General features: G+C 36.6%; 1 protein-coding gene across 1 annotated transcript in view; it reads right to left on the reverse strand.

Moving 5' to 3' along the window:
* Nucleotides 1-13,282, reverse strand: part of LOC129615157 (uncharacterized) — a 180,247-nt gene that overhangs the window by 16,034 nt on the left and 150,931 nt on the right. The window contains 9 exon segments of the mRNA XM_055530250.1: nucleotides 23-322; nucleotides 381-713; nucleotides 769-1,083; nucleotides 9,805-10,755; nucleotides 10,812-11,111; nucleotides 11,170-11,490; nucleotides 11,546-11,872; nucleotides 11,962-12,912; nucleotides 12,974-13,273. Coding sequence (XP_055386225.1) covers nucleotides 23-322; nucleotides 381-713; nucleotides 769-1,083; nucleotides 9,805-10,755; nucleotides 10,812-11,111; nucleotides 11,170-11,490; nucleotides 11,546-11,872; nucleotides 11,962-12,912; nucleotides 12,974-13,273 — 4,098 coding nt within the window.

Below are 13,282 nucleotides of genomic sequence, written 5' to 3' on the forward strand. Positions count from 1 at the left end.
TAGTTTCACCAGTGTAAATTACTTGTAATCAGCGAGCATTGAACGAAAGCATTTCCAGTCGTTCCTGTTGGGCAGCTACATATTGGAATATGATTAAAAACATCGCATATGGCATTTGTTCCGCAAACTTCAAAGCAAGGGTCTTTACATTTTCTGTTTATGCAGGCCTTACTTTTGCTGCAATCTGAATTAAGAACACATTCCGGATTACAAGCAATCAACGGGTTTCCATGATAATCTGGAATGCATGAGCAAACCCCATTTTCGCAACGTGTGTTTGATCCACATAGTAAACAAGGATCATCTGGTTTAACAGGTTCTTCTGGTTTTAAACAAATTTGATTATGTGTACAGTTTTATAAAAATTAAAATGGTCTTACTTTCTATCGTAATTTGTTGACAGCTATTGAAAGGATCACCTTCGTAACCAGGTAAGCATGTACATGATGGAGTATGGTTTATTACAGTACAAAGTGCAGATATACCACATAATCCTGGACATGGATTTTTGCATTTTTGATTCACACAAACCTTGTCACTAGAGCATTCAGAATTGATAATACATTCTGGCCTACAGTTAGGTGGATTTCCCAAGAAGTTTGGTAAACAAGAGCATGATGGTGAGTTGCCAACTGTTCGGCATTCAGAGTATGGGCCACAAGGTGATGGAACACATGGATCAATAATTTCATCCTTTGTCGAGACTACGGGTTCTATAAGAATTTTATTATATGGCTTATCAAATATATTTTTCGGAGCACTTCTTACGTGGTATTGAGTAACATCTCGTAAAGGGATCTCCAGTAAATCCAGTATTACAAGAACAAATTGGACTGTGGTTGCGTACATGGCATTGAGCCTTTTCTCCACATGTATTTGGGCAGGGATCTACACATTTGAAATTTATGCAAGATGTTTCCAGAGAACATTCAGAGCTGACAGTGCATTCGGGTCGGCATAATGGTGGAGTTCCTTGATAATACGGGAGACAGGAACAAAGTGCATGATTATTCTGTTCTTTACATTGACTGTTGGGTCCACATGGAGAAGGTTGACAAACATTTTCAAATACTTCAACTATGGCTAAATGGCAATAGATATTTTGTTTTATTCAATATTGAAAACAAATACCAACTAAATTTTATAAGTACATTAATTTTTACCGACCGTATTGTGTAAACAATAGGTAGGTTATGTGATGGCAACAAATTTTGCATATGGAGTTTTCGGTGGGAACGTACTTCTCCATAGTAGGGAAGTGTAAATAAACTATTTTTAGCAACCTGTCAGTCTGTCCGTCTGTCGGTCTGTGTGTGCACGCGTGTATATCAAGTTGGGCTGAACCGATTTTGATGAAATTTTATATGTAAGTTTGTTTCAACCATGGCACGGATCGATCAACTTTTGGTATATATCAGACCTTGGGAACTGCACTTTTTAGCGGGCCTGTTTTACATTTTTGAACATTTTGAAGAAAATATTCAACCGATTTACTTGAAATTTTATATATAAGCTCAGCTCGACCGTCCGCAAAAATTCGTATGTTTTGGAAGAAATCAGGCATCGGCAACTAGACGTTTACTACGGGCCAAATATACATTTTTGTGTACATAAAGAGAAATAACCAACCGATTTCATTGAAATTTAATTCGTATGAATTCCTCATATTAAAACAATGAACATATAAGTTTTTTGGAAAGATCAGGGCTCGAAAACGGATTTGCGGGCCGATTTTACATTTTTCACCATTTTGAAGAAAGTATTCAACCGATTTACTTGAAATTTTATATATAAGCTTTGCTCGATCATACGAAAAAATTCCTAACTTTTGGAAGAAATCAGGCATCGGCAACTAGACGTTTACTACGGGCCAAATATACATTTTTGCTTATATAAAGAGAAATAACCAACCGATTTCATTGAGATTTAATATTTGTATTCTTCGTATTAAAACAATGAACACATACATTTTTTGGAAAGATCAGAGCTCGAAAACTGATTTTACATTTTTCACCATATCCACAGAACAAATTGATGGAATTTCTTGAAATTTGATATTTGAGTTCTGGTTGTTACCGAAACTAACTGGCGAGCATTTCAGGGAATTCGGGTAGCACAAAGCGAAACTCTACTAAGAGCCAAATTTACATTTTTCTAAGTATGTTAACCTTAAGCTTACTAATGTCCTAAAAATTGGAAAGAAGTATTTAACAGATATTTTTATAATATTCTGTAACACTTTCATTTAACTAGATAATACACAATGCGGTCGGTTATGTGCTGACCACATCAGATTTTTTTTTATTAATATTTATTGTCAATGCTAAATAATTTATATAAAATTATTTCGTTCAAATTGAAAATTAAAAAAAGACAAAATATCCGTTAAAATTAAGCGTTATGAAACACAGGTTTGAGGCAAAAGTGCTTCTTTACAAACTGATGATTTGATCTCACTTTATTTTAATTTGTATAATAGCTTGCAACTTAAAAATTCGATGAAGCAAGAACCTATATACATGTCAACCCAAAGAAAAATTAGCACATTTTTGTACATCGGTCGCAAAGCGAAACGGTAAAGGTTCTAATTTACCTTGTATTAGTTTTATATATTATAAATAACGGCTAAGTATTTTGATTTAGTAAATTAGTATTTCAATTATATAGAACAATAATTATTTAAACTTACGTTGTGTTATAAAAGAACAATAAGAGTATGGATCGCCTGTGTAACCGTCCAAACAATTACAATTTGGTAAGTGATTTTTAACATAACATTTTGCATTTTGTGCACAAGTTCCAGGACATGGGTCTCTACAATGTTTTTGTATGCACGCTTTATTAGATGCGCAATCAGAGTTAAGCACACACTCAGGTTTACATCCTTGATAAGGATCACCGAGGAAACCATTTAAACAAATGCAAGTGGCAGCATTATTTCGAGTTTTACATTCAGCATTATGCCCGCATGGAGATGGATTACAAGGATTTGAAATCTCATTAGATTGAACTACAGGTAAGCACTGTGTAAATGGATCCCCGTTGAATCCAGAGTTACATACACAATGTGGTACATGGCTTATTGCATGACATTCTGCATTTTCTCCACATAAGCCGGGGCAAGGATCTTTACATTTTTTATTGATACATGATAATTTTGCAGCACATTCAGTATTTGATACGCATTCAGGTCGACAATCCGGAGGTACTCCTATAAATTCTGGTAAACAGAGGCAGCTGTATGATTCTCCTAATACTTTACATTCAGAATTTGGTCCACATGGAGAAGGTACACAAGGATTATCTTCTTCACTTTTAATAGGTTCCTTAATAATTTCGCAGCTAGTGAACGCATCACCAGTATATCCTGGAGGGCAACTGCAAAATGGATTATGGTCACGGACATAACATTTGGCACCTCGTCCACATGTTCCTGGACAAGGGTCTCGACATTTTTGATTTTGACAAGCTTTGTCGAAATGACATTCTGAATTGGATACACATTCGGGTCTACATGATGGAGGACTTCCCAAATACCCTTGAATACACGAACAAACAGCTTGTTGACTAAGTATTCGGCAATGAGAGTTTGGGCCACACGGAGAAGGTAAACAAGGATTGGAAATTATTGGTTCTGAAAATAATATGATGATAAATAATGATGGAATACATAGAAAATTTTGTGGTACTTGGTATCGGACTGCATTGCATGAAGGCATTACCAGACATTCCTTCAGGACAGCTGCATATTGGTATATGGTTAAATACGTCGCAGAGAGCATTTTTGCCACAAGTTCCTGGACAAGGGTCTTTACACTTTCTTTCAATGCAAGCTTTGTTTCGATCGCAGTCAGAATTAAGTATACACTCTGGTCGACACCCTAAATGGGGATCACCCTCATAATTTGGGCTACAAATGCAAACGCCATTTTGACAATATGTGTTTGAACCACATGACAAGCAAGGGTCATCCGTTACAACAGGCTCTTCTATAAGTTGGGAGATATTAATTTTTGCAATACTTTTTTTTTAAATCTTACGTTTTTCGGGAACAGGACGACAATTTGTAAATGGATCTCCTTCATAATTTGGTAAACATGTGCATGTTGGAATATGATTTACAACATTACACGTTGCATATAATCCACATAAGCCGGGGCATGGATCATAGCATTTCTGATTTATACAAACCTTATCACTTAGGCATTCGGAATTTATTGTGCATTCAGGTTTGCAATTAGGTGGAGAGCCCAAATAATTAGGTAAACATGAGCATGATGGCGTGTTACCAAAAGATTTACACCAGGAATTAGGTCCACAAGGGGAAGGAACACATGGATTTGTTTCTTCGATCTCCTTGATTGCTATAAATTTATGAAAAAGAATTCAATTAACTGATATCATAGTGCTTCAGTACCGAAATTTCTTACGTTGCATAGAAAGACATCGTGTAAATGGATCACCTGTAAAATTAGCAATACACGAACAAATAGGATTATGATTACGAACCCGACATTGGGCATTTATTCCGCATGTATTGGAACAAGGATCCACACATTTTAAGTTAACACATGATTTGTCTAAGGCACACTCCGAATTAACAGTGCATTCCGGTCTACAAGATGGAGGAGTTCCTTGGTAGGATGGTAAGCAAGAACAAATACTTTGGTTATTCTCCTCTTTACATTGACTATTAGGTCCACAGGGAGATGGTTCACAAGGATTTTTGTACTCATCTGAAACAGCTGAAGTGCAAAATATGCTCTTAAATTTTATTGTAACAAGAAGTTGTTTAACAGTTTAAAAGAAATTCTTTTAGTTAGTGAATTTGTTTTAAAATATCGATAAGAACATCGACGTGAAACATCGATATAAGTCAAAAATTAAACGTCCGTTTAATTTATTAAAAAAATTAAAAGAGAACTAAAAATTGTGATCTGTTAGGCAACCAAATTCGACACATATCTCTAAAAAACAAAATATTTCAGTTTTTTGTTCTTATTTGGTGTTCTCAAATTGATTTTTCTTTGCTATTTTAACTCGCAAAATACCTATATGAAATAAACTTAAAAATTTTATGCTTTTCATTCAAAAGAACGTTATGTCAAATGACTTTAAGAACTTACGTAGTTTAATCATTAAGCAATAAAAATACGGATCACCCGTGAAACCAGGTAAGCAATTGCAATTAGGCAAATGATTTCTGACATAACATTCAGCATTCTGACCGCATATTCCAGGACATGGGTCTCTACAGTGATTTTGAACACATGCTTTGTTAGATGGACAATCGGAGTTTAAGATACATTCAGGTCTACATCCCTGATAAGGATCACCATAAAAATCATGTAGACATTTACACGTAGCTGCGTTATTTTTCGTTTTACATTCGGTATTAACACCACATGGAGTCGGATTACATGGTTCACTTATTTCTGTTGGTTGTACATTGATAAAACATTGAGTGAATGGATCCCCAACATATCCATAACTACAAGCACATTGCGGAACATGACTTATTACACGGCATTCCGCATTTTGACCGCAAAAACCAGGACAAGGATCTTTACATTTTTGATTTATACAAGCTAAATGAATGTCACATTCCGAATTCGATACACATTCAGGTCTACAATTTGGTGGTACTCCTACGAATTCCGCTAAACAGGTGCAGGTGTGTGAGTCACCAACGACTTTGCATTGGGAATTAGGTCCACAAGGGGTGGGGACACAAGGGTTTTTGTTCATTTCAATTTCAATCGATTCTTTTATGATGTTACATCTTGTAAAAGCGTCTCCAGTGAATCCCAGAGGACATTGGCAAATCGGATTATGAGCATGAACATAGCATTCAGCTCCATGACCGCAGACACCTGGACAAGGATCCACGCACTTTTGGTTTTGACACGCTTTGTCAAATTGACATTCTGAATTTATTGTACATTCAGGTCTACAAGAAGGCGGGCTACCAATAAAGTTGTCAATACAGGAACAGATAGGTAATTGATTGATTATTCTGCAATGAGAATTGGGACCACAAGGCGATGGAGTGCAAGGATTTATATTTATCGAATCTGAAATAATTTTTAGAAACTTAAAATAATGTAAATAGTTAGCATATAGTTCTACCTTGCACTGGGTGGCATTTTACAAAAGCGTTTCCAGACATTTGTTCTGGACATTTACAAATTGGAATATGATTAAAAACATCACAAATAGCATTTTCCCCACATACTCCTGGACAGGGATTTTTACATTTGTGTCTTATGCACGATTTATCTCTGTTGCAGTCTGAGTTAAGAACACATTCGGGTTTACATCCAATTAAAGGATCTCCATTATAATCAGTTAAACATCTGCAAATACCATTTTCACAAAGTGTATTAGGTCCACAAAGAGAACATGGCTCGTCTTGCTTAGTAGGTTTCCCTGAGTGTTCGGAAAATTTAATATTTTTTTTGTTTAATTGATCTTTATCTTACTTTTTTCAGGAATTGCTTGGCAACCAATAAATGGATCACCTTCATAGCCTGATAAACATGAGCAGGATGGCACATGGTTTATCACACTACAAACTGCTAAATTTCCACATAAACCTGGACAGGGGTTCACACATTTTTGGTTAATACAAGTCTTTTCACTTCCGCAATCAGAATTAATTGTACATTCGGGTTTACAATTGGGTGGCACACCTAGAAAACTTGGTAGGCAACTACAAGAAGGTAGTTCTCTTATTGTCTTGCATATTGAATTAGGTCCACATGGCGATGGAATACATGGATATGTCACTTCATCTTCTATAGCAATCGGCAATACTATTGAATACAGATTTTAAATTAAATATAGGGACTTAAACATAATATTCCTTACGTGGTGAGGGAAAGCATTGAGAAAATGGATCTCCAGTAAATCCTTCAGTGCATGAACAAATTGGACTATGGTTACGTACATGGCATTTTGCATTTTCTCCACATGCGTTAGCACAAGGATCAGTGCATTTTAAATTTAAACAAGCTTTATCTAGAGCACATTCAGAATTTGTCGTACATTCTGGTCGACAAAATGGAGGTGTTCCTTTATAGGAAGATATGCAAGAGCAAACAGCTTGGTTGTTTTGTTCCTTGCATTTACTATTTGAACCACAAGGGCTTGGTTCACACGGATTCTTATATTCACTTAGAACAGCTGTTGAAAAATCTTTTCAGTCAACGTTAATTAAAAAAAAATAATAACTTACGTTCTTGGATAAAGAAACAGTGAGAGTATGGATTCCCTGAATAGCCCCTCAAACAATTGCAATTTGGTAAATTATTTCTTACGTAACATTCTGCATTTTTTCCACAAGTTCCTGGGCAAGGGTTTTGACAGCGATTCTCTATACAGGCTTTATTAGACGAACAATCAGAGTTTAAAATGCACTCCGGTCTACAGCCTTGATATGGATCTCCAAAGAAATTAAGAAGACATTTGCATGTAGCGGCACCACTTCTAGCTTTACATTCAGCATTAACTCCACAGGGGTTAGGGTCACATGGATGCGTAGATTCAGCTTGTGGTGGGGTTAACGTACATTGCAAAAATGGATCCCCAACAAATCCAACATTGCAAACGCATTGTGGAACATGAGTTATTACCCTACATTCCGCATTTATTCCGCACAGCCCAGGACATGGATTTTTGCATTGTAAATTAATACATGCTTTGTCATTGGGACATTCAGAATTAGAAACACATTCTGGACGACAATTTGGAGGAGTTCCTACGAAATCAGGCAAGCACAAACAGCTATATGAATTTCCAACCGCTTTGCATTGAGAATTAGGTCCACAAGGAGAAGGTATGCAAGAATTTTTGATATTTTCATCACTTATTTGAGGTATTGTAAGTATCACACATTTTACAAATGCATCTCCCGTAAATCCTGCAGGACAAGTACAGACGGGACTATGATTGTGTACATCACATTTAGCTCCACTTCCACAACTTCCTGGACAAGGATCTCGACACTTTTGATTTTGACATGATTTATCAAATTCGCATTCAGAGTTACTGACGCATTCTGGTCTGCATGTAGGAGGGCTGCCCAAAAAACCTTCAACACAAGAACAAACTGCCTGTTCGTTTACTATTCTACAATGAGAATTCGGGCCACATGGTGATGGTGAACATGGATTTAAATGAAGCGGTTCTATAATTTCTAAAATGAAAACTTTGGTTCAACATATCAAAAAATTCAAAATACTTGATATTGGCATGCACTGAACAAAAGCATTTCCAGACATCCCTTTTGGACAGACACATATTGGGATATGGTTGAACACATTACAAATAGCATTCACTCCACAAACACCAGGACATGGATCTCGACACTTTTTATGTATACATGCCTTGCTTTTATCACAGTCTGAGTTAAGAATGCATTCTGGATGACATCCAACGCTAGGATTTCCCAGAAAGTCCGGAATACATACACAAACACCGTTTTGGCAATTTGTGTTCGGACCACAAATTGCACATGGATCATCATCACTTACTTGATCCTCTAAGTTTTTAATATAAATGTATATTAGTTAGCAACAAAAAAAATTAAAGAGCTATCTCACGTTTTTGTGGAATAAATTGGCAGTTGGTAAAAGGGTCACCCTTGTAGCCATTCATACAAGTGCAGGACGGAATATGGTTTACTACGTTACATACTGCTGATATACCACATAAACCAGGGCAAGGATCTTTACATTTTTGATTGATGCAAACCTGATTGCCGGCGCATTCAGCGTTAATAGTGCATTCCGGTTTGCAATTTGGAGGAGTTCCAAAGAAATTCAATTTGCAGGTACATGAATGTAAGCTTCCGAGTACCCTGCATTCAGAATTAGGCCCACAAGGGGATGGGACACATGGATCCCTAATTTCCTCATCGATTGCAAGTTCAGGAACTATATTGGATATAAATATTTGATAAAAATTTAGGTTATGGTAAACAATCTCCTTACGTTGCAACGGATAACATCTTGTAAATGGGTCACCTGTAAAACCTAAGCTACACAAGCATATTGGACTATGGTTTTTAACAATACAACGAGCAGTTGTCGCACATGCATTCAGACAAGGATCAACACATTGTAGATTAATACAAGATTTATCTAAAGGACACTCAGAGCTCGTAGTACATTCTGGCCGGCATGATGGAGGTACTCCTTTGTAAGATGGCAAACAAGAGCATATGGCATTTTTATCTTGTTCTCTACATTGACTATTAGCACCACAAGGAGAAGGTTGACATGGATTTTTATGTTCGTCTAAAGCAGCTAAAAATAATTTTAATAGTTTTAATTTATCTCAACCATGTTTGCTATAAATTTTCAATAGTTTTTAAAACAAATTAAAATCATTACTAATATTACATTTTTGATATGATTTCAAAAATAACTTATTACAGCAAAATAAAAGTTGAATATGAAAGTACAAGTACATAATATGCTTATTATTTTTACTAAACAGTTTAAATTTTTTAACTAACTTAAGGAAAGAACGTCAGTAAATGAGAATTAAAATTGATTATCTATTACAAATTATATAGTTCAGCAAAAATTAATAATACGATATGAATGCAATTATTACTTTCCTGCAAACAAACCAGAGGTTTGAACGAATATAACTTAACATGAAACACATATTTAAAATTTGCAAAAAGATCTTGAGATTGTTCTTAAAATAAAAAGAACTTTTGTCGCTTTAAAAACTGGTTTTCATTACTGTCAAATAATTGGGAATTACTTGTCTAAAGATCTTAAGTGCACTTACGCTTTTGGATGTTTGAACAGAATACATATGGATCTCCAGTATAACCTTGTAAACAATTACAATTAGCTAAATGGTTTCTAACATAACATTCAGCGTTTGGTCCACAAGTTCCAGGGCAAGGGTCTCTGCAATGATTTTGAACACATGCTCTATTTGAAGAACAATCGGAATTTAATATACATTCAGGTCTACATCCTTCATAGGGATCCCCAAAGAAATCAGGTAAACAACTGCAAGTTGCAGCATCATTACGCGATTTACATTCAGCATTTACGCCGCATGGCGATGGATTACAGGGGTCAATAATTTCTATTGGTTGCACAATTGTTAGACATTGTGTAAATGGATCCCCATTGTAACCTGGGCTACAAACACATTGCGGAACATGACTTATTACACGGCACTCGGCATTCTGCCCGCATAATCCTGGGCATGGATCTTTACATTTTTGATTGATACATGCCATATTACTGAAACATTCTGAATTAGATATACATTCTGGTCGACAATGTGGAGGAGCTCCTACGAATTCCGGTAAACATATACAAGTATGTGAATCTCCAATAGCCTTACATTGAGAATTCGGACCACATGGAGAAGGAACGCACGGATCTTGACTATCTTGTTCAACTTTAGTAGGTTGTCTTATAGCATCGCATTTTATAAAGGAATCTCCAGTAAAACCTGGAGGACAACTGCATATTGGGTTGTGATTGCGCACGTCACATTTAGCTCCTCGGCCACAAGTTCCTGGACAAGGATCGCGGCATTTTTGATTTTGGCAAGCTTTGTTAAATTGGCATTCCGAATTGCTAGTGCATTCTGGTCTGCATGTTGGTGGACTTCCCAAATAACCTTCAATACAGGAACAAACAGCTTGCTGATTTAATATTTTACAATGTGAGCTTGGCCCACAGGGTGATGGCAAACATGGGTTCAAGGTTGCGGGACCTGTAATTATTTGTTTTTTTGTTCAACAAGAACTTAGTAATATGTAATATGTGTACTTGAAATAGGTTTGCAATGAACGAAAGCGTTTCCGGACAATCCTTCTGGACACCTACACATTGGGATATGATTCGTAACATCGCAAATAGCATTAATACCACATGTTCCTGGACAAGGATCTTTACATTTTCTTCGAATGCATGCTTTATCTCGACTACAATCGGAGCTAAGAATACATTCAGGTTTGCATCCAATATTGGGATCACCAAAGAAATCTGGCAAACAGCGGCATACCCCATTAAGACATTGTGTGTTCAAACCACATAACGAACATGGATCATCTTCTTGGATCAGCTCGTCTGTATGGGAAACGATTGTAACATGAACTTTGCAAAACCAATCAAATTTTTATCTTACGCTTTTCTGGGATGTTACATATTGTGAAAGGATCACCTTCATATCCAGGCAAACACAAACAAGAGGGAATATGATTTACAACAGAACAAGTAGCCGACATCCCACATAATCCAGGACAAGGATCTATACATTTTTGATTTACACAAGCTTGGTTACTTGTGCATTCAGAATTAATTGTACATTCTGGTTTACAATTTGGAGGAGCACCTACGAAAGTTGGCAAACAAGTACAAGATGGTGCATTTCCAACAACTCTGCATTCTGAATTTGGCCCGCATGGAGATGGAATACATGGATTTATTATTTCATCATCAATAGTAACTACAGGTTCTAAAACACAATTTTGTTTAGGTTTTTGCGATGTAAATATACTAACAGATTTTCTTACTTGGTATTGGATAACATCGAGTAAATGGATCGCCTGTAAAATCAGATTGACATACACAAACTGGGCTGTGATTACGTACGCGGCAATTGGCATTTGTACCACAAGCATTAGGACAAGGATCCACACATTTTAAGTTCATGCAAGACTTATCTAGAGCACATTCTGAACTAACGGTGCACTCAGGTCTACAAGAGGGAGGCGAACCTTTATATAACGGTAAACAGGAACACACAGCTTGATTATTTTGTTCTCTACACTGGCTGTTTGCGCCGCATGGAGACGGTTGGCAGGGGTTTTTATATTCTTCTGACACAGCTATTACAAATAATTTGTTTAAATTTTAAAGTTGCAAAAACAAATTTAGTATTGCTATTAACAAGCAGTTATAAAAACATCAAACTTACATTGGGGAATAATAGAACAAAAAACATAAGGATCACCAGAAAAACCTTGCAAACAGTTGCAATTCGGTAAATGATTTCTAACATAGCACTCAGCATTTTGTCCACAAGTACCCGGACATGGATTCTTACACTGATTTTGGACACATGCTTTATTAGATGGACAGTCGGAATTTAGAATACATTCAGGTCTACATCCTTGATAAGGATCTCCAAAGAAATCCTTTAAACAACTGCAAGTGGCAGCACTATTCCGCGCCTTACATTCAGCGTTAGCTCCACATGGGGATGGATTACATGGATCTAAAATCTCAATCGGATGCACTACGGGTAAGCATTTTGTAAATGGATCTCCGTTGTATCCGGAACTGCACACGCACTGTGGAACATGACTTATAACCCTACACTCAGCATTAACTCCACATAATCCTGGACAAGGATCTTTACATTTTTGATTAATGCAAGCTAAACTGTTTGCACATTCCGTATTTGAAACACATTCTGGTCGACAATTTGGAGGAGCTCCTACAAAGTCAGGTAAACACACACAAGTGTGAGATTCTCCTATAGCCTTGCATTGAGAATTTGGTCCGCAAGGGGTTGGAATACACGGATCCTTTATATCAAGTTCCGCTTTACTGGGTTCTCTTATGATATCACATCTTACAAAAGCATCACCAGTGAAACCTGAAGGGCAGTTGCAAATTGGATTGTGGTTACGCACATTACACTTAGCACCACGCCCACATGTTCCTGGGCAAGGATCACGGCATTTTTGATTTTGACAAGCTTTGTTGAACGGACATTCTGAATTGCTTGTACATTCCGGTCTACATGATGGAGGGCTACCTAAATAACCATCAATACAGGAACAAACCGGCTGTTGATTCAAGACTCTACAGTGAGAGCTAGGACCACATGGAGATGGAGAACATGGATTGATATTAATGGGAACTGAAAATTATTTTGTATTACAAAATGTAAATAAATTCATGATAGAATTGTTATAATTTACTAGGTGTTAGACTGCATTGTATAAAAGCATTGCCAGACATTCCATCTGGACATCTGCACATAGGAATATGATTCAATACTTCACATATAGCATTTATTCCACAAGTACCAGGGCACGGATCTTTACATTTTCGCTTTATACATGCTTTATCTCGATCACAGTCTGAATTAAGTACGCATTCTGGTTTGCATCCGACATTTGGATCACCAATAAAATCGGGCAAACATGTGCAAATATTATTTTGACAATGTGTGTTTTGTCCACAAGTTTGACAAGGATCATCCTCCTCAATAGGTTTTTCTAAACCAT

The sequence above is a fragment of the Condylostylus longicornis genome, unplaced genomic scaffold (assembly GCF_029603195.1).
Source record: "Condylostylus longicornis isolate FDR11 unplaced genomic scaffold, ASM2960319v2 ptg000135l, whole genome shotgun sequence".
Classification (NCBI taxonomy): Eukaryota; Metazoa; Arthropoda; class Insecta; order Diptera; family Dolichopodidae; genus Condylostylus; species Condylostylus longicornis.